At 40.4% G+C, this 26,568-nt stretch overlaps 1 protein-coding gene across 6 annotated transcripts in view; it reads left to right on the plus strand.

The window, feature by feature from the left end:
• The window catches only part of ndrg4 (NDRG family member 4), a 38,980-nt gene that overhangs the window by 5,001 nt on the left and 7,411 nt on the right, over positions 1-26,568 (plus strand). For 2 of the 6 annotated variants that reach the window (XM_087798164.1, XM_087798167.1), the window contains exons 2-8: positions 11,954-12,044; positions 13,339-13,512; positions 15,145-15,183; positions 22,420-22,525; positions 25,930-26,050; positions 26,120-26,182; positions 26,256-26,316. In XM_087798164.1, the coding sequence (XP_087654290.1) occupies positions 11,967-12,044; positions 13,339-13,512; positions 15,145-15,183; positions 22,420-22,525; positions 25,930-26,050; positions 26,120-26,182; positions 26,256-26,316 (642 nt within the window). In that variant the 5' untranslated portion in view covers positions 11,954-11,966. Of the gene's footprint in view, positions 1-11,953; positions 12,045-13,338; positions 13,513-15,144; positions 15,184-20,593; positions 20,718-22,419; positions 22,526-25,929; positions 26,051-26,119; positions 26,183-26,255; positions 26,317-26,568 lie in introns of those variants that run through there. The other 4 variants (XM_087798168.1, XM_087798169.1, XM_087798165.1 and 1 more) reach the window with 3 other exon arrangements.

Consider the following 26,568-nt stretch of genomic DNA (forward strand, 5'->3'; position numbering starts at 1 on the left):
GAGCCGAGCGGGTTCATTAAGCGGATCCTCTGGAGACGTATTGCTTATCGAGTGTCGACTTCAATGTTGAAGCCTGGAAGACGGTTCATATTTGATTCAACCTTTACTACGGGTCGGTCGATTGTTATGTTGGCACTTCGTCAACCACCTGCTGGGTCTGCTGTCCTGTGCAAGCTGGTGCCCAGTGCTGGTCAGCGAACCAGAGCTGGAGATCTGCCTCGAACCGTTCGACTTGTCATGTACATACCAACGTGTTGCGAAGGTTATATATGACGATAATACCAGTTATGTTGTGGCTCTACTCTCTCAGCCATGTAATGGGGCGACGGTTGGTGTTGGAATGTACGTTCTTCATGTCTAGAAACCAAGGTTTAAACGGTGCAATGGTCCCTTAAGTGCTCCGTGAGCCCAACACCCGGGGCACAGAGCAGTGATTTACTACATTGAGTTTAGCCAGCTATTAATGATGAAGAAATATTACCCATGAAATACATAATTATCTCATATTTGACATGTGAATTAATCATGATAAACTGATATTTGTCCAATCTTTGCGAGGTGTCTTTGAAATGAAGCACTGTTTTACACTTTAGTTTTTACTCTGATGGGATTCATCTGTTGTGTTGGCTACTCTATGTTACACTATACGTTTTCACTGATAACTACTGGAATGGCTTTGATTAGTAAAACGATCAAAATACGGAGTCCGTTCCGTTGCTCCAACACGACGTCACTTCTCGTCCCGGTTCTTATACTTCACTTCGTGGAGAAAGATGGACAATCAAGAGTGTGTCACGGATCATTTATTCGCCGCTCCAAGTCAAACAAAATACAAGCTTTACGATAGATCGGTCACACTTTGTCCCGGCGACTGTACAGGTCAATAGACCCGGGAGAAAAGGTCCCGATCTGTAGAAACATCGCTATATTTAAGGCAAATTTCCTGCCCAGGGGGTCGTCCTTTTCTGCCAAATGGTCCTTTCAAGTTCCCTGTGTCCCGATCCCCCATTGAAAGCAATACTAATTTGATTTCTTGTAATCTAATCATTCAAATGTTCTTGGTGGGGGGTTCCGTCTTTTAGCCCCCCTTTCCCGGGTGTCTTGCTTCGTTCTTTGATCTACGATTTAAGGTGTGATTTGCAGATAAACAGATGTTTTAAATGATTGGTCTCATATCACTAATTTTGATCCAAGCTTGCCTCGTAGTTTGAATCAGTCTGAGTGGTATGTTGATTGTAAATGTGTATTCACGTACCCGCTCTTAGATCAAGCGAGTAATTTATGCTTTATACTTTGATTATCTTTTAGCATTAATTTAAGTATTGCGTATACGTATAGTGTATACTAATTTTAATCTAACATTAGATTTAGATCTAATAGGATTAGTAGGGTTTTGGATGGAGACAGAAAATTCTTGCAGTTATAGAGCGAAAACAAAGAAAGAGATCATAAATACCCAACTTGTAATCGGTTACTCCACTGTTTGAAGCTCTGTTTACATGTGTGGAAAAATATGGTAAACGTTGTCACCCCTAGTTAGAAAGTAAAAATCGTTGACATGATCATTTTACTACCTAACGTCGGCACCATATATAAATACAGAAAGTTCTATGTCTTGTTTGGAAGATGGATGTTGTTTAAATCTCGACGGCTCTGCCTCATAAACAACGCTGACGGTTTTAAACATCAGATTATTTGCGGACCTAAAATAGTTTTCGGTCTGCACAGACCGGACCAGAAATAGCACAGGTTGGGTTTTCAGCAGATCACCGCAGATTAACGCCGCGTCACAAATTGACCATTTGTCAGATTGAACGTAGATTTAAAAATATCCTTTTCAGCCAGAAGAGACTTTCGTGTCCACCCGGCCTGGCCTCCGAGCGTTGCCCCCTGTGACATCTGGTTCCCTGTTCTGTCGGTGAAGGTCCGGTGACCACAATCCTCTCCCCTCGGCGCTCACACATGCTGTCCGTCCATCTGTCCTGGTGGCGACCTGCCGGAATCACCGAGGGGGATGTGGGCCATCGGTTAAAGTACTTCTCTTGATTTTTAAACGTGTTTAAAAATAAAAAAGAAGTTAATCCGACCGTAACTAGCGAGGAAAACTGCTTTAGTTGATGCGAAGGGTATCTGCGACAAAAGCATCAGCAGTAGGAGAGTAAAGCTTCCTTCGACATTGGTGGAGGTTTGCATTTTAGGTAGAACTTTAGAAATTTAATGATCTTCAGGAGGTCTCCTGCGGGAAATTGTTTTTTCCAATTAGCCACAGTAATACAGCAATTATTCATAGAAATAAACAAATATAAAGTAAGAACAAGAACAAAGAGAAATAAAGAGAAAGAACAAGATGATACAATCTAAGTCTAAAGATAAAGAACATCGATCAAAGAAAAATAACAAAGACAAAGGATACAAAGATTAACATAGAACAGAACATCATGATACTTTTACTCAACTCCTGCCTCTGGGAGCTTTTCCTCACTCGTTCATCCATATGTCATCTTTATTTACAGTGTGAATATTTGAGTCGATCTACATGAGATCAGATCACGCCAGTTCCATATTTAACGATTCAAACTTCCTGATATGAGTTCCTATTTCCACTTTGGGATGGATTGTTGAATTATTTATCGCTGCCCAACGGAATCCTCCCTGTCTTTATAGCGTCCCGCCGGTGATGGATTGTGTCAGTTTAAATATTCAACATTCATCGTCGACTCTTTAACCCTCCAGAGAGGTTTTCTTTTTTACCAATTTAAAAGTATCTTTTTTTGTTGAATTAAATCTTCCTCCTGGTGAAATTCCCAGCCATCACTTTTGCAAGGTATCTTGGTCAGATGAATGTCTTAGAGGTCTGGTCTGTGGTCAGAGACCATTAAAGATGCTCTTGCTCAGAGGCACAGGTTGTCAAGGGGGTTTAAGACGTTTCATTCTTGGAGTTTTTTTTAACCATTTTTTTGGGTTTAATTATCATGAACTTAACTGTGACGGCTCCGTGATTTAAAGTGTGGAACAAAGTCGCTCGTTCATCACCGTGATTTTGTTTTTGACAATCCTGACAGCGGTGATTGAAGAGCTAACTTAGGCCGAGCTAACGTGAGTCCAGAAGCCTTGATGTCGCAGACTTTAATGACAAACAAAATAAATCCATACACAGGATGACAGTGGTCGATGATGCCATGATGGACCGCATCAAAATACATGTTTAGCTTAATTGTCCGGCCACTGTCCACGAGGACCGCATTCTTCAAGTCGACATTTTGACTCTCCACTAACTTTAGACCCCTCCTAGCAAATAGACATACTTTTTTAAGGCAGCGATTTGAAGTCGAGCGACGCCAGTGGACTTAAGTGGTCGTGTATAGCCCCGGCAGGAGACTACATTTCCCATGAGCACTTGCTAAACGTGGCAAAAGTTGCCATGTCCCGGTTTGTAGCAGTTGGACCAATTTTCCGTTTTAATTTCATTGATGAATGAAGGATGATACTGATGAGGTGCCCCACCAGCACAACCAGTAGATATGTAGCATGTTCACACCATCAAGAACTTTTACAGTGAAAAGAATGGGAGCCAAATATTTACAAGAACATCGACAGACACGAAAGGTAGTTGCCAGAGTGAGTAAAAAAAACATGTTTGTGAAACTCAGAAGCAGCAGGTTATCTAGTTTATAAAGCAATGATCCAGTTTGTCAGGTGATTATTTAAAACATCTCCAATTGTTTAGATTTCATTCAGACGGTAACTTAACCCACAGTCCCCGACAATTCATGCTCTTGTCAAGTTCTTCCTTTTACCGACAGAACTGTTGCCTTCAAGGTGAAATGTTAGCGTCGGAGAAAATATCCTTGATTCTGTTCAGCCACATTTGGAAGGTTTTTTACTCAGAATCCAAACTTTTATACATATTCTCAGCCATAATAAAGACTTCAAAAACCCAACCAGACCGAAAAGGCACCTGCGTACGTTACTGAACCACAGTAGTGCCCACAGTTAGATTTACAATGGGGCCTTAATTTCAGTGTTTTTTTTAGTCTATTCTTACCTAAAACCAGGTGAAACTTGCCTCGTGTGGTTAATCTCAAAGCCTGGATAATGTTTGGGTGAACACAGCCATGCGAGGTGTGGGGGAGGCTGATGGAGCGTCTGTCACTCACTCAGCTCTGATTGAAAAATCATGAACAGGAAAGTCTCAGGACTTCATGGTGAAGATTAGGGTCGGCTTGAGAACAGTGTGGGAAAACGACGTGACGATTTAGTGACTTGTTCGGCCGAATCTCACTGATGACGTTCAGCAGGACTTCTTTATTTTGACATCAGACTCTACATCTGTGCAGACTTCCTGACTCTCTCGTTCACGGAGATCTCAGACGCTAACAAGAAGAAGTAGTCATTTGAAGCTCACGAAAGACAGCACTTGGAGACTTTGGAGAACCATGTTTGGACTTTAACAAAACACTCCCATGTTCTGTTACAAACACACTGTTTCTTTAAGTCATATCAAAGACACTACATAACTAATAGCCTTGTGGGAGCTAAGGTCTCAAGCACATTTGTGATATTGATTTGCTCTTGTTGACTAGAACTTCTAAGTATGATGCAATCTTAATCTCTTTGAACTCATTTCCATCTTTACATTTTTAGTAAACAATGGCCATTTTTGGTCTAATTTATTTTGAAGTGACTTAGTATCTCCAGCGTATTTTGAATGAGTGAACTGTCTAACAATTTAAGGTCACTTTGTACCATAAATAAAACTTAAAAATGTGCGTTTGAACCCCAAAGAAATGTTTGCCATTTTTTTTAAACTCATGAATAATCAATACATTTAAACATTTGTTTATTTGGTGATCCATCTTCTTCCCTTGAAGGTTTGTATTGCCTTGTACAGCATTTATTCCTTCATTTTCTACCGCTTTATCCCTTCCCGCGGTCGCAGTCTATCCCAGTATCATAGAGCGAGTGGCAGGGGACACCCTGGACAGGACGCCAGTCTGTCGCAGGGCACACAAAGACAGACAACGATTCACACACACACACCCATACCTATGGACAATTTCCCCAAAGTTCTCAATAAAACTGTTTTTGGACTGTGGGAGGAAACTGGAGTGCCCGGAGTAATACACGCCACATACAAACTCCTCACAGAAAGGTTGGCTCGGCCTGGAGTCGAACCAGCAACCTTCTTGATGTGAGGCGACCACGCTGAACCAGGAAGGAGTTCTGCGCTGCTCTGGAAAAAAAAAAAACTGGAATTGATTAATGACTGACCCTCGTCACTGAGGCTTTTAATTAATCTCATGTGAGGCCAGAGCTTCTCTTCGGGCCGACCCAGTTTCCAGGTATTGATTTGATGATCAGATGATTCCCTCCACGTGGCTCCGGTATTGACCCTGACAGATGCAGTTAGACACACTTTCACAAAGAGTTACGTGGCTTCATCAGTCCAGGAGCTGGTCATGTGAGGGGTCGCAGGAGCCGAGGTCTCCAGCAGTTTGATGAGGTTGATTTTGTTGGTAGTGAGATAGAAAGGAAGTGAACTAACACCTGACAGAAAGTGTTACAATGAAGTTTGTTCTACACTGGAATGTCAAGTGAAGGACATTTGACACTCAATGATATACTTGCTAGCTTAGCTAGTGGCTAACAGTGCTAGCTTAGCTAGTGGCTAACAGTGCTAGGTTAGCTAGTGGTTAACGGTACTAGCTCAGCAAGTGGCTAACAGTGCTAGGTTAGCTAGTGGTTAACAGTACTAGCTCAGCAAGTGGCTAACCGTGCTAGGTTAGCTAGTGGTTAACAGTGCTAGTTTAGCTAGTGGCTATCAGTGCTAGCTTAGCTAGTGAATAACAGTGCTAGCTCAGCTAGTGGCTAACAGTGCTAGCTTAGCTAGTGAATAACAGTGCTAGCTCAGCTAGTGGCTAATAGTGCTAGCTTAGCTAGTAGCTAACAGGGCTAGCTTAGCTAGTGGCTACCAGTGCTAGCTGCAGTGAGCTGAAATGTAGCACCCCCGTAACACTTTGTATCTTTGTGTATGTTGACGATTAGAATGTCAATTGTGTTGATCGACAATAAAATAAGAAAATATAATTTCTAATATCAAACTGAGACATTTTTATTACAGGAAAACATTCAATGTTGTTGTTCTACATACACAAAATAGCCATTTTTCTCAAATATTGTTCAAAAAACATGTCTAAATCTTTGAAAATACTTCTCATTTGCAGAGAAAATCCATCCACCTGACAGGTGTGGCTTGACAAGATGCTGATTAGACACCATGATTATTGCACAGGTGTGCCTTGGACTGGCCACAATAAAAGGCAGCTCTGAAACGTTCACTTGTATCACACGACACCACAGATGTCAGTTTTGAGGGAGTGTGCAATCGACATAGTGACAGCAGGAGCTGTTGCTCCTGTATTGAATGTTCATATATCTACCATAAGCCGCCTCCAAAGGAATTTCAGAGAATTTGGCAGAACATTCAACGCACCTCACAAGCGCAGACTTTAGCCACAGCAACCCAGGACCAAGTCCAGTCCAACCCCTGCAACAATTTTTGCAATAACCAAAGAATTTCCGCACAAACCGTCCGGAAGCGTCTCTGGGTCGCTCACCTGCATGCTTGCTGGCCTCATCGTGGTCTCAACCTGACTCACATTCAATGACTCACTTGCTGTGTCTCAAATCGAATACTTCTCTAGAAGTTAGTATGCATCAGGATAGTGTACGTACTAACTAGTAACTAATGCTCCACTGATAGTATGTCTTAAATCAAACTCTGCTGCTACACACTAACAGGAAATGACACAACAGCTTCTTCTTCTACTACTATTTAATGATGATTTCAACCAGCTCTAGGAACACTAACGCCACCTGCTGGCAGCACGTTTGGTTTCAATAAATATTACAAATATTGGTGAGATATTTATGCCGGTATCAGCAGCGAAGACGTGTCGTCCTTCTTCTGCTGCGGAAAATGCACCTGTAAGTATATGTATGTGTATATATATATATATATATATATATATATATATATACAGTATACACACACAGTATATGACGTAACTTCCGTCTACAACATCGCTAAGATGAAGCCGTTTAAGATAGATAGTTTCCATCGATCCATACTCAGTTTTGTGGGCGTTTTAGTGACAATTAGTGTGTATGGAACACTACATTTACATACTAAGAATTGAGACGCACTTATGTGCTAAAAATACTCATGCTGTGTCTCCAAATCGCATACATGCGTACTCAAAGTTAGTATTTTTAGTTTAGTTTTCTACTCTAAACGGCTCCATCTTAGTGACGTTGTAATCGGAAGTTACGTCATATATATATATATAAATATATATATATATATATATATATATATTCATATACTAACAGGTGTATTTTCAGCAGCAGTAGGAGGATAAACACGTCTTCGCTGCTGATACCGGCGTAAATATCTCCCGAATATTTCAATTCTCATTTTTTTCTTTATTTCTTTTTCCAAACTTCCAAAAACGTGCTGCCAGCAGGTGTCGCTAGTGTTGCTACAGCTAGTTGCAACCATCGTTAAACAGTACTAGAAGAAGAAGCTGTCGCGTAATTTCCTGTTAGTGTGTAGCAGCAGAGTTTGATTTGAGACATACTATCTGTGGAGAATTAGTTAGTATGTACACTATCCTGATGCATACTAACTTCTAGTATACTAAGAGAAGTATTCGATTTGAGACACAGCAAGTGTGTGTGGTGCTGTGTCTCAAATCGCATACTACTCTTAGTATGCTAGAAGTTAGTATGCATCAGTTTAGTGTACATACTAACTAGTACGCAAATTCTCCACAGATAGTATGTCTCAAATCAAACACTGCTGCTACACACTAACAGGAAATGACGCGACAGCTTCTTCTTCTAGTACTGTTTAACGATGTTTCAACCAGCTGTTGGAACGCTATCGCCACCTGCATGCAGCACGTATTGCAACTTTGGAAAAAGAAATAAAGAAAAAATATGAGAATCTTAATAATCGCGAGATATTTAAGCTGGTATCAGCAGCGAAGACGTGTTTATCCTCCTACTGCTGCTGAAAATGCACCTGTAAGTATATGACTATATATATGCATTTATATATGACGTAACTTCCGTTTAAAACGTCAATAAGATAGCCGTTTAGTGTGTTTAGTATCCATCGAACCATGCTCAGTTTTGTGGGCGTGTTAGTACGCCAATTTAGTGTGCATGGTGCACTAAATTTCGCATACTAAGAATTGAGACGCACTAACACACTAAAAATACTAACTTTTAGTACGCTAGTATGCGATTTGAGACACAGCAAGTGTGTGTGGGTGAGCGTCTCATGCACACCTGTGCAGTAATCATGGTGTCTGATCAACATCTTGAACACACCTGTGAGTTGCGATGGATTATCTCGGCGAAGGCGCTCGCTGTCGCAGATTTAGACCGATTTGTGCAAAACATCCGAGAGGAATTAGACCTTGTTTTTTAATCACCAGAACTGGACTGATATTGTGGAATGTTTTTGTGTTTTTGACGATGAGTCACTGCGTCTCATATCCATTCAGAAGTCACTCCTCTGCTCAGGCGTGGAAAGATGTGATCGACACGAAGCGTCCGACTACGGTCACGGTCGGTCAGCGAAGCTCTTGCTACCTGATGTGAACCTGGGGGGCTCGTCATCATGGAGACCCCCCACAGGGAGTCTCTCGTCACGGTGAAGTCGTGCTTTCGCCGACGGAGTGTCATTTCGTTTCATAACGCGTGAGATTTAAAACAAAAAAAACAGGGAGTGGAAGGTGAGCCAGAAAAAAAACAAACCCTGTGGGACTTGAGCGCCGTCGTCATGGAAACCACGTCTGGGAAAAAAAGCAGGAGGGAAAAAAGAGGACAGGTTCAATTTGTTCTCGTCCGTGAACTTGACTGGACTTCTTTGCCTCCCTCGCAGCCGGAGCACAAAAAACACAGTTTTGGGTCGGAGAGATGTTGGCAGCGCTCGTGTGAGAAGCTGCTAAATAACTCCTCACCCACTGACGCTCTGGCAGACCGACCGGGTTTGAAGTCCGGACCTCGAGTGACGGATCCGCTGACTCACTCGTACAAACACACTTTTGTTTCCTCTTGTTTACGTCTCTGACTCTCTGATGAACATCGATGATGCTTCCACTGTCTTCAGTCATTGTTGAGGAACTAAATCATACTTCATATAGTACATCTATAGTATTTGTTGCCCCGTGTATCATAGATTGTTTTCTCGTTCATTCATATTCAATTAAGTTATTGTAAAATATTTCAATAAATATTTACAATTATGTGAAAATATTCTTAGTGTTTGTTCATTTTGGTGTGCCGACTAAACTTCCCACCGCTAGATGGCAGCAGTCATTAGGTTAAAGGAACAATAAAAACGATCGCGGCAATGACCGTGGACGAGAGGATACAGTCGACTCCAGCTGATCTTTGGACATCATTTTTGCTTTCAGATCTTTTTATTGAATTAAAAGTGAGAGGAACCATCCCAAAATGACAACATTCAGGAAATGACAATTTCGGGTCCACAAATCTTTTGAAATTCCGTGTGATATGCATTAGTTAAAATGTGTTGTTGGAGCTTCTGCTCTCAGCGATATTTCAAATGCCAAAAAAAGCTGCCGAACGAGAGGGATTAGAGGAGATGAGTTGTTTTGCAGAAGGTCTGCACTCGCTGATTGTTCTCGCTATAATAAAAACATTGAGAACTTGACTCCTATTCTTAACATCAATTATGAAAATAAAAATGCTGTTTTTTAATGATTTTAAGGGATTTTAAAGCAGCTCTGGGTAGTTTTGAGTACCTTCATATTTTTGTACTACAATAACTTGTGATGATACTAGTTGAATGACTCGTATACTGTGACTTGAGGTGTTTTGTGTGATTTTTATTTTCACTGTAAAAGCTCTTGAGCTCTTGATGGTGTGAACATGTTACATATCTAAGGTAAGGTAAGGTAAGGTAAAACTTTATTGATCCCTCAGGAGGTCTCCTTTGGGAAATTGTTGTTTACCAATAGCCAGCAATTTTTCATAAACAATAAAAAATAATACATAAAAAAAAAAAAGAAGAAGAAGAACATAAAGAGGAAGAACAAGATGACACAATCTAAGTCTAAAGATAAAGATAAAGAACATATAATCAAAGAAAAACAACAAAGACAAAGGATACAAAGACTAACATGGAACAGAACATCCAGATACTCTCACTCCACTCCTGCCCCCGAACTCAGAATTGTACAATTTAATAGCCCGAGGGATGAATGAGTCCCTGAGTCTATTAGTGTTGCACCTGGGTAGGAGCATTCGTGCTCCATCTGCTTCTCTGCTCACTGATGACAGTGTTCAGAGGATGACTGTCATCATCCATGATGGACAGTAGTTTGTTCAATGATCTCCTCTCAGCAACTGTCACCAGTGAGTCCAGCTTCATTCCAACCACAGAACCAGCCCTCCTGATCAACCTGTCCAACCTGTTGACACTCCTCTTGGACACATTTCCACCCCAACACACCACAGCATAGAACAGGACACTGGCCACCACAGACTGGTAGAACATGCAGAGGAGCTTCTTGCAGATGTTAAATGATCGAAGCCTCCTCAGAAAGTACAGTCTACTCTGAACCTTCTTATATACATGGTCTGTGTTGCAGGACCAGTCCAGTTTACTGTCCATCCACACACCGAGGTACTTATAGTTGTCCACTATCTCCACCTCGTCGCCTCTGATGGACACTGGACGTGGCTTTGTCCTGGACCTCCCGAAGTCCAAGACCAGCTCCTTGGTTTTTGAGGTGTTCAGCTGCAAGTGGTTCCTCTCACTCCAGTCCACAAAGTCACGTATCAGACTCCTGTACTCGTCTTCGCTGTTGTCCCTGATGCATCCAACAATAACAGTGTCGTCAGCATACTTCTGGACGAGACTCAGCTCTGAGTTGTAGCAGAAGTCTGAAGTGTAGATGGTGAAGAGGAGAGGGGCCAGTACTGTCCCCTGAGGTGCTCCTGTACTGCACACCACAGTGTCAGACTTGATGTCCTTCAGCCTGACATACTGTGGTCGATCAGTAAGATAGTCCGTAATCCAGGATTACGATCTACTGGTTGTAAGTAAGTAAGTAAGTAAGTAATATTTATTTATATAGCGCTTTTCGAGACTGGGGGGGTAATTACCGTATAAAACACAAAGTTAAAGTTATGTTACTAACAAAGCCGTCACATCATATTTCATTACAATCTGACTCATGACTTCATCACTTTCATCCTTCATTCATCAATGGAAGTCTGGAAACAGAACATTCAATCAACTGCTACAAGCAAGTGCTCATGGGAAATGTAGTCTCATAGATTTGCTTTCATGCGAAGAAAAATAAATGGGAGAAAATGAAAGAATTTTAAGATAAATTAAAAACATCAAAACGTACTTGTATTGTTTTATTATTTTTTATTCCAACATGTGAATTAAGATTTTCTGAAGTGACGCTGTGGGTTCGGTTCTCGAGGATTAATGATCTTCTCGTCTCTGTCTCTGTAAATTAAAAAAAAAGGTCACGACCCTTTACAGTTACACGAGAGGTTCGCGTTGAGATGGATGACTCTGCCTTCTAGCTCAGCTCTATCCACACCGGAAAACTTGACATTGACTTATGGTTCTCTGGTCTCACAAGTTTGTAGTGACGGAAAGAACACCATAAACACAAGCAGCTGAAATAAACAAGTGTTTTTTTTCCCTCTCTCCATGTGGTCATAATGTTTTGGCTGATTGCTGCGTGTCATTCGTTAGAAATCCGGTTTGAACCAGCCTGGCGTGAGAAAGACTCTGATTTTGCTTGTGCTCAGACTTTTCGTCGTCTCCGCGGGCGACGCTGCTCGTCTGACGCGACGACTCTAACCTCCGTCTCTGTTGCCATGGCGATCGCAGGTTGCAGTCCAGGATGGCGGGAATGAAGGAGCAACAGATCACGGAGGAGAAGCCGCTGCTGCCGGAGCCCAAAGGACCGGACGCCGACATGGTCAGTGATGGACAGATGTGGGTGAGAGGAGGCGAGACATTAGATCGCTGGGCGAGGACAAAGAGAGGCGTCGTTATCTCGTCGTTTAAAGGGAGTTGAACCGGCAAACTCTCCTTATCTTATGTAATGCTTCGTCCTCACAGAGGTCGACGAGTCTCTGATTCAGATGTGTCTCTCTTTCTGGTCCCGGGTCTGCCCTGTGGTCTCCTCCTAACAGGGAGTCTCACATTTTTTTTAAAAAAGAGATGTATTTACGGTCGTCTTCCTTGCATCTGTCAATCAAATGTTCTCGTTCGATCCACTTCACTGTCGACGTCAAACTCATTAAATATGTTTGGTTTTATTTTAACGTTCTCCATGCATTCAGCCGTGAACATCTGTGGTGACTTCATGGTGAGCACCCCGTAACATGAAGATGGACTCATGTGCCACATAAAGACAACTTGTTTTCCTGTCATGAAAATGTCTGATATTAAAAATTATATTTTCTTATTTCATTGTCATTTGACCCAATTAACATTCTAATCTTAAACATATACAAAGTGTTACAGGGTGCTACATTTCACCTCATTGCAGCTAAGCTAGCACTGTTAGCCACTAGCTAAGCTAGCACTGTTAGCTACTAGCTAAGCTAGCCCTATTAGCCACTAGCTAAGCTAGCCCTGCTAGCCACTAGCTAAGCGAGCACTATTAGCCTTGAGCGTAGCTAGCACTGTTAGCCACTAGCTAAGCGAGCACTATTAGCCACGCGCGTAGCTAGCACTGTTAGCCACTAGCTAAGCTAGCACTGTTAGCCACTTGCTAAGCTAGCACTGTTTGCCAAGAACTAAACTAGCACTGTTAGCCACTAGCTAAGCTAGCACTGTTAGCCATGAGCTAAGCTAGCACTATTAGCCACTAGCTTAGCTAGCAAGTATAGCATTGAGTTTCAAATGTCCTTCACTTGACATTCCAGTGTAAAACAAACTTCATTGTAACACTTTCTATCATGTGTTAGTTCACTTCACCACTATCTCACTACCAACAAAACCTCATCAAACTGCTGGAGACCTTGGCTCCTGCAAGACTTTGACTCATCTGTGATGTGACTTAAAGAATCAGTGGGTTTGTAACCAAAAATGAAAGCGTTACAAACTTTTATTTTGAAAAAAGTATAGTATAGTATAGTTTAGTATCAAGAGCATCATTTGAATAATGCAATAATGAGAATTTGCTTTAAGAAAATATATATAGTTTTGAACAGATATGTAGCTGATGCTTCATATCATCGCTCACTGATCGTCGTCCTCCGCAGCAGGAGAAGTCAGAGGAGGCTTCAGAGGAGGCTTCAGGGGAGACTCCGGTCACTCCTGCTCCTGCTCCTCCTAACAACACCTCCTCCTCCAGCAACCGACCTCTTCACCGCTGGCACGTCATCGCTCGACACTGGCTGAAGCAGACGCGCCGCCGGAGCCCCGGGGTTCCATCGGTCAGTAGAACACACACACACACACACACACACACACACACATAGACACACACACACACACACACACATAGACACACACACACACACACACACATAGACACACACACACACACACACACATAGACACACACACACACACACACACATAGACACACATAGACACACACACACACACACACACACACACACACACACACACACACACATAGACACACACACACACACACATAGACACACACACACACACACACACATAGACACACATAGACACACACACACACACACACACACACACACACATAGACACACACACACACACACACACACACACACACACACACACACATAGACACACACACACACACACACACACACATAGACACACACACACACACACACACACACACACATAGACACACACACACATAGACACACACACACACATAGACACACGCACGCACACACACACACATAGACACACACACACACACACACACATAGACACACACACAGACACATAGACACACACATACACACACACATAGACACACACACACACACATAGACACACACACACACACACATAGACACACACATACACACACACACATAGACACACACACACACACATAGACACACACATAGACACACACACACACACATAGACACACACACACACACATAGACACACGCACGCACACACACACACATAGACACACATAGACACACACACACACACACACACACACACACACATACAAACACACATATAGTCACACACGCACACACACACACACATACATACATACACACACACACATACACACACACATACACATTCACACACACTTACACAAAGATGCACTCACACACGCATGCACACACACGCACACACATAGACACACACATACACATAGATGCACTCACACACGCATGCACACACACATAAACACAGACACACACACACACTGTAACGTCACCACAGAAATAATCCTGTGTTGTGTTTATAAAAAACTACCAACACAAGTTTGCATTCTGAATATTTAAATATTTATGCAATTATGGAGATTCTTTTCAACTCCCTTCTAAATCGCGGTCCTCGTTCGCCCTCTTGTGGCCGAGATTAGTATCGAAACGAAGGTTAAATGCAGTGACATCTAGTGGTGAAACGAGCGAAATATAATTCTGACCAAAGTAATGGTTGATCATCAAAAAGTGTTAAATATTAATTTTCTTCTTTAAACTATATATTGTGTATTATTTTTTTCAACTATATTATAATTATTTTAGTCGCCAAATGAATATTTATGATCATGAAAACTTGAGAAAATTGTATTCAAAAGATGATTGTTTTATTTTATCACATTTTAAAAAATGTATTTTATATATGTATATTGAAAAACATGGCCACTATCTCGACTGACCACTAGGGGACGCTGTCTGACTAGAGCTAAAAAAAAGAGGGAGGGAGCTATACATGAAGACCGCCCTCCTGTGGCCAAGTGTAGCAACTACACGTCTTCACTGCCGGATGAAAACATTTGTGTCAGAAACACGACAAACACAAGGTCACAGAAACCAAACACAAATGAATCTGCACGAATGTTGACGCTTCCTCTCGTGTGTCTGCAGGAAAGCTGTGAGCAGCTGATGCCTCCTGGAGACTGGAAGGTAAAACTTGTTTTTGTCCTCTGGCTCAGCTCTGTCTCTCAACCTGACCTGTTGTTGTCAAAGGCTGATCACAGTTGTGTGTTCACCGCTATTGTGAGTCTGTGGAGAGTGAGAAGCACATTAGTTTGTAACATCCGGTGACTTTGTTTTCAAACGCTGATGTTTTTATTGTGTCAAAGTTGTGTTTGTGTGCGTTACTATGGCAACTATGTTTTGGTAAGAATATGATATGTATACATACATACATATAACAATACAGGCTCAACGATCTGATATATAGTGATACTGTAGTAACAAGTATATATGTGTAGTATTGTCCAGTACTTGACTCTGGTGTTGTGATAGTGTAGTAACAAGTATATATGTGTAGTATTGTCCAGTACTTGACTCTGGTGTTGTGATAGTGTAGTAACAAGTATATATGTGTAGTATTGTCCAGTACTTGACTCTGGTGTTGTGATAGTGTAGTTACAAGTATATATGTGTAGTATTGTCGAGTACTTGACTCTGGTGTTGTGATACTGTAGTAACAAGGATATTTGTGTAGTATTGTCCAGTACTTGACTCTGGTGTTGTGATAGTGTAGTAACAAGGATATATGTGTAGTATTGTCCAGTACTTGACTCTGGTGTTGTAATACTGTAGTAACAAGGATATTTGTCTAGTATTGTCCAGTACTTGACTCTGGTGTTGGGATAGTGTAGTAACAAGGATATTTGTCTAGTATTGTCCAGTACTTGACTCTGGTGTTGGGATAGTGTAGTAACAAGTATATATGTGTATTATTGTCCAGTAATTGACTCTGGTGTTGTGATCCTGAAGTAACAAGTAAATATGTGTAGTATTGTCCAGTACTTGACTCTGGTGTTGTGATAGTGTAGTAACAAGTATATATGTGTATTATTGTCCAGTAATTGACTCTGGTGTTGTGATCCTGAAGTAACAAGTAAATATGTGTAGTATTGTCCAGTAATTGACTCTGGTGTTGTGATCCTGAAGTAACAAGTAAATATGTGTAGTATTGTCCAGTACTTGACTCTGGCGTTGTGATAGTGTAGTAACAAGTATATATGTGTATTATTGTCCAGTAATTGACTCTGGTGTTGTGATCCTGAAGTAACAAGTAAATATGTGTAGTATTGTCCAGTAATTGACTCTGGTGTTGTGATCCTGAAGTAACAAGTAAATATGTGTAGTATTGTCCAGTACTTGACTCTGGTGTTGTGATAGTGTAGTAACAAGTATATATGTGTAGTATTGTCCAGTACTTGACTCTGGTGTTGTGATAGTGTAGTAACAAGTATATATGTGTAGTATTGTCCAGTACTTGACTCTGGTGTTGTGATAGTGTAGTAACAAGGATATATGTGTAGTATTGTCCAGTACTTGACTCTGGTGTTGTAGTATTTACAGACCACATGCTTCTTGACGAAGTCGTAACTGCTCATTTGTTTTCAAATCAAAATATGTCCAAATATCAACTTTAAAAATTGCTGGAGTCACTGTATCCTCTCGTCCTCAGTCATCAACCAGGATCTCACTGAACCCTTAGCTTTGGAGCACATGATAACTGCTAAGAAGTTTAATTGCAACACAAAAATGAACAAAAGTGTATATTTTCTTCAGACAAATGCTTTTATAAGATTCCTGCAGAGTTGTTATTGTTCTCACTACCGTAACGACAGGTAACAAGTGCACCGGGCGTCACTTACTTCACTGTGAAGGCGTCGCTCGACATCAGATCTTCTCTCGCCTCACTCACTCCACGCCTTCTCACTCTGAGCTTTATAATTAGAAGATGTTATGCATGTGTTTTTCTAACTCTTCACTCCTTTCTTTCAACATTTTTAATGATGATCTTCCTTTTGAAGTGAGTTTTATCCTTATTTTCTAAGCTTTTTTCTTGTAGTTCTTTTTTAAGTTTTTTTTGATTTGGGTCATTTAAGATTTAAAGAATATACTATATACTTATATTATGCTTTCAAATACGTTCATTCAACTGTTTTTTTTAACCTAAATGAATTGTAATGATTTGATTTTAAAATTTTAAATGACATTATTTTACGATAATTACACATTTTAAATGTATTTTAAATGTGTTATAATGAGGTTCAACAAGGTTATATGTATATATATATCCAAAGAGTAGTATGCTGACACTTTTTATCTTATTTTATTGCTCTACTGTTTTTAATTGCTACTGTTTTTAATTGCTCTCATTCTTTTCCTCTTTATTGATAAGCTGTTGGTCCGCCTACAATGATTGTTGCACAGGGTAGTATAAATAAAGTACATACACATATTTATAACACTCATCGATACGGACATTGCAATTGTTAATAATGTATAATAATGGCTGTTCTAATATATATAATTAAATAATTTATAGTATGTTATGATTTATGTTATGAAGCATTATGAACATTTACAAGTTTTTATGTAACTGTAGTTATACAATAATATCACCTCAGCATCACTAACTATGAATATACTATATCAATATAGGCGTCAAATAAAGTATTACAGAAATGTTTTTCTTCTTGTTTTAAACTTGCAGGGTATTTAGAACTTTAAACACTAATAATGCCTTTTTTTAATGCTTTAATTTCAATCTAAATTGACTGATTTAAAAAAGAAAATCCACATTTGCACATCTATGACACATATGTATAAACTCAAAACAGAAACTTATTCAATTGACTTCTGGTTATTTCATACCTCAACAGCATTTTTCACACATGTTTGACTTTAAAAAATATATGATTTAATCCAAAATTTCTCGACAAGTCTATGTTGAATTGTTGTGATATGTTGTGGGACGTTGGTCTACGTCCTCTAGATCTATGGCAGTCAACGATTGTAGATAAATATTAATTCATAGCTTCATAAATCTTTCATCTTTAATGTTGACATAAGAGTCGTAGCTGAAATATTACATTTTAATTATCAATGTATTTAAAGTTGTATTTTCAAAATATTTAACCATATTTAATGATCTGAGATCTTTCAATTGGCTAAAAATCTAAATTCGTTTTAAACAATGAATAGATGTAGAAATAAATGAATGAGATAAAAAAAATAATTTAACAAATATTAGCAAACGTTGATTTAAACAGTAAAGAGTACGACCGTGAAAGTAAAGGATTACAAGGAAGACACAACTGATCCAATACTCTTCGTTTGAAAGCCGAGCGTTTATTTCCTCTCATTTAATGGCGTTTGGGGAATTTACCGTAAACTTTAGCTGTAATGACAGATAGACCCGCCTTTTGTTGCTTCTGATTGGTTAATATTGTGTCAGGCCTTCCCTGATTGGCTAGATTAACGCAAACCAGAACAATGTTTATTATAGTGAAATGATAAATGTTGAGTATTACTTGGGTCAATATTAGCGTGAGAAAAACAATAGTATTTTATTAAAGGACAAATTTGGTTTGTAAATATTCTATTGTATTTTTCTTAGTCTTATCTCTTTTTTATACGATTGAAATTAAAACAGTTTCTTGTCTTAATTTTATCTGTAGATTAAGTCCATGTTTCTGTTCTTCGACACACAAACCTCTGTTACTTTATTGTAAAACCTTATTTTCTTTGGTTTTTAAAGTCTCTCCGCCTCAATGGAGATGTGACGTAGTTTGATGAGGCTCGTTAGTTTGTGCCTCAAACTTTGCCTTTTCACTGTGTTTGTATTTCCGATCAGCAAAACTAAATAAGAAACTTACAAACATTAAACATTTATGGTTAAATGCATGAGCCAGACTGTGGAAAATCAAGGCAAATAAAGGTATCTGTGAGCATTATATTGGCAGTTAGAGATACGGCCACCGTGTCAATTGAATGTATCAACACAGTTTGTGATGGATTGCGCATTGAGAGGCACTGCCTCACCTGCGTACCCTGACCTGTCCCTGTATCAGACGTGTTGCAATGCTATCTCTACTGTGAGCATGTTAGCACAGGTCAAATTGACGGTTCATATTTGTCTCAGGTTGTCGAGGGTTCATCTGTAACTGAAAAATAAAGGGCAGTTGTGTGTAAATGGTAACATAGGGATTCATTCTTACACTAACAGTACCCAAACATACTTATTTTATGCTTTATATTTAGAAAAAGTTAAAATAAAAATTAAATTAAATTTACATCATAGTTGTAGGACAATATTTTGTTCATTTTTGTTGTTGAAATGAAACTTTCAGCCACTAGATGGCAGCAGTCATTACGTCCTCCGCAGTTGCAGTAATAATTAAGTCCTGCAAGACTACGGCGATGACTGAGGACGAGAGGATACAGTGACTCCAGCAGCTTTTAAAGTTGATGTTTGGACATATTTTGGTTTGAAAACAAATGAAATCAGTTACGACTTCGTCAAGAGTCATGTGGTCTGTAAATACTACAATACCAGAGTCAAGTACTTGACAATACTACACATATATACTTGTTACTACACTATCACAACACCAGAGTCAAGTACTGGACAATACTACACATACAGTATATACTTGTTACTACCCTATCACAACACCAGAGTCAAGTACTTGACAATACTACACATATATACTTTTTACTACCCTATCACAACACCAGAGTCAAGTACTCCACAATATACTTGTTACTACACTATCTCAACAACAGAGTCAAGTACTTGACAATACTACACATATATACTTGTTACTACACTATCACAACACCAGAGTCAAGTACTGGACAATACTACACATATATACTTGTTACTACACTATCACAACACCAGAGTCAAGTACTCGACAATACTACACATATATACTTGTTACTACACTATCACAACACCAGAGTCAAGTACTCGACAATACTACACATATATACTTGTTACTACACTATCACAACACCAGAGTCAAGTACTCAACAATACTACACCTATATACTTGTTACTACACTATCACAACACCAGAGTCATGTACTGGACAATACTTCACATATATACCTGTTACTACACTATCACAACACCAGAGTCAAGTACTGGACAATACTTCACATATATACTTGTTACTACAGTATCACAGTATATCGTATTGTAGTCCCTGTATCTTGATACGTATCGTATCAACAGATTCGAGTTAAAACTCAAGTCTACCTGGAGGTCGTCTTTGTTTGCACCGACGATGAATCAGTTCTGTTGTCAAGAACACACTGTTAGGCAGGCGGTCATAATGATTCGGCCGGCTGTGTTGGTCTCTGTTGATGATCATTTTGGTGCTGATGCGAGTCAACACTGACAGGAGACCCAATCTGGTACCGGGGCGTCTGCTCCTCTCAGCCAATCGTCATCTGGCTTTATGGGAATGGGAGGAATTTGGTGGGGGGGAGGAGGGGTGAGGAGGGGTGAGGAGGGGGGGGAGGAGGGGTGAGGAGCGGCGTAAAAAGGAGGGAGGGAGTCCAGGCTCGGCAGACAAAGGCACTGCAGCATCCGCGAGGGCTCGCCAGCAGGTCCTCTTCCTCCTCTTCCTCCTCCTCATCAGCGAACACACAGCTCAGCCATGCCCGAGTGCTGGGACGGGGTGAGTGTGTTTCTAATCCCGTCAATAATCTCTATTTATGGGGGTGTTTGAGGGGGTGAGGGGGGAGAAAAAATGTGCTGCGTCAGGAGAGTCTGTGACACACTGACACACTGCAGATGCTGAGGCTGCAGAGCGACGCCTCCAGTGTGTTTACTGTGAGATGCTCTGAGATTAAGATAATCCAGAGGATCCAGGTGTGTTTGTTCAGGGAATCAAACGCTCTTACTTTGAAGGTTTGTTTATTTGTTTTCAGATGATTGCGTTCGCCTTCTCACGTTTGCCAAAAAAATGTCAGAGAGCACATGTCAAAGCGCGGAATTATTTGGATAATCCGCTCAGATTAAGTCAGGGATGATGATGATGATGATGATGATGATGATGCAGGGATGAGGAGCTGCTGCTGCAGGATGTTTGGCTGCTTCCTTGTTTTTGTTGTGACGCTGCAGTGTGAAGATGGTTTGCAGGCGTGAAGATGACGACGAGTCTCAACAGATGTGATGATGGTTTAGTTATGTGTGTGTGTGTGTGTGTGTGTGTGTGTGCGTGTGTGTGTCTTTGTGTGTGCGTGCCTCTATTGCGCAGCAAAAATAAACCTCCATTTTAAATTTGGCTGCTTCTCTGACAAAATGTGGGTCATTTCTTCTCCTTAAATATTTAATTCATGAATCTTTAATCGGATCAGTTTCCAAGGATTTCTGGGGGAAAAAAATCATTTTAACAATAATATCAACAATTTCTTTATTGAGTCTGTTGTCGATATAATATTAACCTTTGACTTACTTTAGCACTAATTAATAACAATCTCACTAAATTATAGAATGTATTAAACTATTGGATTTCATTTATTGTGATATTTATCATAGGATTTTTATTTTATTTTGATTAACTAGCTTTTATTTTTTTAAACAAGTTATTTAATTTCTTGTAATTATAATTATTATGGATTAATATTTTCGTATTAATATACTTAATTTTGTCGAATGTCAAAAACAATTAAAAATGTCTAAATGAATCATTATAATGAAGATCGTTTTAAGTATAAACACCTGCAGCTAATATAGTATCATCAGTCATTATAATATAATATGATAGTTTGTAATTGTTTATTTGCTGGATTAAGACGTACAGAATGAATCAATTCATCCTTCTTATTGTCATTATATATATTGAAGTAGTCTTGAAGATTCGTTGGGATCCTTGAGTTAGTGAGAGAAAAAGTCCGGTCCAATATAGTCTGGCAAAAAGATTTATTAAAGATGTTACACAGGACGTATAACAACGAGAGGTGTACAGAGCTCTGAGTTACGAGTGTGAAAACACGCGCATATATTCTTACAAGGCCGTTGTCTACTGTTGCACACAAGTCCTTATAAGGTAACATTCAGTTGGTGTTATGTCTGACTCATGGGGTGAAAGTTACAGACAGAAGTTATTGACACGTTTCCTGAGTGTTCGGGCTTGACCTTTATTGAATAGAACACTCAGCACGTGTCACCCGAACAAATACAGGTGATAAGGTTATGCAAACAGATTGACAGAAATATAATGAGGCTTCAATATATATTATTATAATATAATATAAGCTGTTGAATTTGTGGAACAGTCGAGAGACTTAAATATTTCTTAATCACAGAATGAATCCATCAAAGTGACGTCTGCGCTAATGAGTGTGAATGAATTAAAACGATGTGTTTGTCGACAGGAACACGATGTCGAGACTCCGTATGGAATGCTTCACGTGGTCATCCGCGGCGCTCCGAAGGGGAACAAGCCCGCCATACTCACCTACCACGACGTGGGACTGAACCGTGAGTGTGTATACTTTGTGTGAGTGTGTGTGTGTGTGTGCGTGAGTGTGTGTGTGTGTGTGTCGCAGATGTTGCTCTGTGTGAGGTGTTGCTTCACTGTTCAGACGTGATAATTGGCCGACGTGTCACAGGTGTTAAGATACTCCAGTCAGGTGTGAACGTTTGTTGATGGAGAAAAAGTTTTGTTTCTGCAGTGAACTCCATCTTTGACGGTGTTTCGTACGAACGCAAAGTACGGTTTCGTTTTAACAATGATCACAACGACCGAAATGTTTATCTACAGTCACGATGTTACTTATAATCACTGTGTTAGTTATAATATGAATGTTTACTTCTATAGCAATGCTAGGTACTATTACGATGTTAACCACGATCACGATGTTAACCAGGATCACGATGTTAACAACGATCACGATATTAATCACAATGTTAACCACGATCACGACGTTCACCGCGATCACGATGTTAACGACGATCACGATGTTAACCACGATCACGACGTTCACCGCGATCACGATGTTAACCACGATCACGACGTTAACCACGATCACGACTTTCACCACGATCACGACGTTAACCACGATCACGATGTTAACCACGATCATGATGTTAACCACGATCACGATGTTAACCACGATCATGATGTTAACCACGATCACGATGTTAACCACGATCATGATGTTAACCACGATCACGATGTTAACCACGATCACGACGTTCACCACGATCACGATGCTGACGTTCTTAAATTTGGTAACGTGTTAATGATTACTAACGCGATGACATCCTAATCTCCTTAATCCGTTGACCTCTGAGGCCTCGGGTCATTGGCCGCCGGAACAAAGACTCATTAAAAGCAAAACATGAGTAAGAGATAATCAGAAAAACAAAAAGAGAAGAAGTGGATGAAATGTAGGTCAGAAAAACATCCAGTGATGCAGGAGGCGGAGCCGGCAGCACTGCAGCGCCGCATGGAGGGATGTGAGGAGAAGGGGCTGATGGGAAAAAAAAGCAACATCATCCCCATCAGCAGCAGCAGCAACAAGATTGACTCTTAGTTTGACCTTCACTCCAGCAGTCCTGAATCAACACCTGACAACAACGATGGTTTCGTCTCTGAAACCAAGAATGAAATAAATCCTGATCATGGATGTGAAATATTTACATTTTAGTTGTTTTTTGATTCACTTCAAAAACCTTCATTTAATTTAAAACCACCATAATAACAAGCAAAACCACATAAATAAAGCAATTGACGTTGGATTTCCTGATAGAAAATGTTAGATTACTACCTTCAAAATGTGTAGTACTTTTGCAATAATTATAACTACCATGATGGTAACTATAATGAGGAATGTACTATGTTTAGGATGTTTTTTACGATAACAAGGTTTACTACGATCACGATATTGAATACGATCACACTGATTCCGAAGATCATTGTACGATAACAAGGTTTACTACGATCACGATATTGAATACGATCACACTGATTCCTACGATCATTGTACGATAACAAGGTTTACTACGATCACGATATTGAATACGATCACACTGATTCCGAAGATCATTGTACGATAACAAGGTTTACTACGATCACGATATTGAATACGATCACACTGATTCCTACGATCATTGTACGATAACAAGGTTTGCTACGATCACGATATTGAATACGATCACACTGATTCCGAAGATCATTGTACAATAACAAGGTTTACTACGATCACGATATTGAATACGATCACACTGATTCCGAAGATCATTGTACGATAACAAGGTTTACTACGATCACGATATTGAATACGATCACACTGATTCCGAAGGTCATTGTACGATAACAAGGTTTACTACGATTACAACACTTACTACGATCATTGTACGATAACAAGGTTAACTATGATCACAATATTGAATACGATCACACTGATTCCTACGATCATTGTACGATAACAAGGTTAACTACGATTACAACACTTACTACGACCATTGTACGATAACAAGGTTTTCTACAATCACGATGGTTACAACAAATAAATATGGTTACTACGATCTATATATTTACTGCAATCAGTTTATTTACGACGAAACGATGTTTACTCATATCACGATCACGCTGATTGCTACGATCATCTTACGATGACAAGGTTTTCTACAATCACGATACTTATTACGATCACGCTGATTGCTACGATCATCGTGCGATGACAAGGTTTTCTACAATCATGATGCTTATTACGATCACGCTGATTGCTACGATCATCGTACGATGGCAAGGTTTTCTACAATCACGATGGTTACTACGATCAATATATTTACTGCAATCAAGATATTTACTATTTTGAACGTGCAGGATCTTAGCTACGATCAGGAGGTCTACTACGATGATCTTTATTACGATCAGTAGAGTTCTCTGAATGTTCACGAAGAACACGACGTCCATCATGGTTTAGCTTCTTTTAATAATTCACGAGACCGAAGTTTCTACGATCAACGCAGCCGATCGACGCTGAAGCTTCTAAATTGAGACAGAAAAAGGTAGAAAAACTGACTCTTGTTCGAGAAAATCAGGTCAGAGATGAACTCGAGGTGATCGGTTGAGGATGAGTCAGTTGAGGAGAACAAAGTGGGTCATTATGATGCTGAGTCAGCAGATTCTGACACAACCTGGACCGAGTTCAACCTCAGACTTCTGTCACTTTTCCCCCTTTCGGGCCAAAAACCCTAACAAGCCGCTCCAGACCCAGATGTTAATTGGTCCATTTAATCAACCCTGGAGGACAGATGATGTTACTGCATGACGTTTCTGTTTAAACTAGGTCGCCTGGGGGAGGAGGGCCCCCGACGGAGAGGAGCCCATATTCATAACACATTATTTATTCAGAGCGTCTGAAGTTTGGAAGTAAATCCTCAGCGAGTCACTCAAACGAATCCTGCCCTGAAATATCTCGCAGCTTCTCCAGACTGTTGACTTTCCTGGAGAATCCTCCGAGATCTTGAGGATCTTCTCCGTCTGAACACGATCCCTCATGAACGACGAGAGATCTACCGACAAATCCTGAGACATTTGAGCGGAAAATAAATGTTCACTCTTTGCGGAGCGTTATGATTAATCTGAGCTCAGTCGTTCAGGAGACACGAGTTTAGAACTTTCCCTGCACACAGAGAAAAGCAAGTTTTAAGAAGTTTCCATGGGAAGGTTTTCTGGGCTTGTCATATTGGGGGGAGACCTCAGGACGGACCCGGGTAACGCCTTCCCTTAGAAGCGATGGAGGAGGTTCCTGGAGAAAGTGAAGTCCGGGCCTCTTTGCTACGACTGCTGCCACCGCGACCCGGCCTCAGATGAACTGATGGAAGATGGATGGAGTTTCTCGGCGACCTCTCACCTCTCTTCTGGTCCACAGACAAGCTCTGCTTCAACTCGTTCTTCAACAACGAGGACATGCAGGAGATCACCAAGCACTTCGTGGTCTGTCACGTCGACGCCCCTGGACAGCAGGTCGGAGCCTCGCAGATGCCACAAGGGTAGGAGGACCTGACCCGACGCGAGCGGCCGGATCAGTGTGTCACGGTTTCATGAATGTCGTTCCTCAGGTACCAGTACCCCACCATGGACCAGCTGGCCGGGATGCTGCCCACCGTGGTGCAGCACTTTGGGTTCGTGCCTCACCGTCCTAAGAAGTGTCTGTTGTTGTCGTTGTAGTGACGTGATGTTCTTCCAACTCCGTAGCTTCAAGAGCATCGTGGGGATCGGAGTCGGGGCCGGAGCTTACATCCTCGCCAAGTTCGCCGTGAGTGAATGAAGTTCTACCTAAACTAAGTGTTGTCAGTTGGTGTCACTGACGGCCGGTTCCGACGTTGACGTTTATCACAATCTTATCACAAAGATTTACATTAATTGAGAAATTCTTCAGGAATTAAAAATATTATGTACAGTTTTAATGTTAACTACAATCTTTATGTACTGAGATAATTAATGAGTCTAAAGGATTTTTTTTTACAATAAATGTAATGTTACCATGGCGACGGTTATTTGTATTCCA

The sequence above is a fragment of the Callionymus lyra genome, chromosome 8, assembly GCF_982586985.1.
Source record: "Callionymus lyra chromosome 8, fCalLyr1.hap1.1, whole genome shotgun sequence".
Taxonomy (NCBI): Eukaryota; Metazoa; Chordata; class Actinopteri; order Syngnathiformes; family Callionymidae; genus Callionymus; species Callionymus lyra.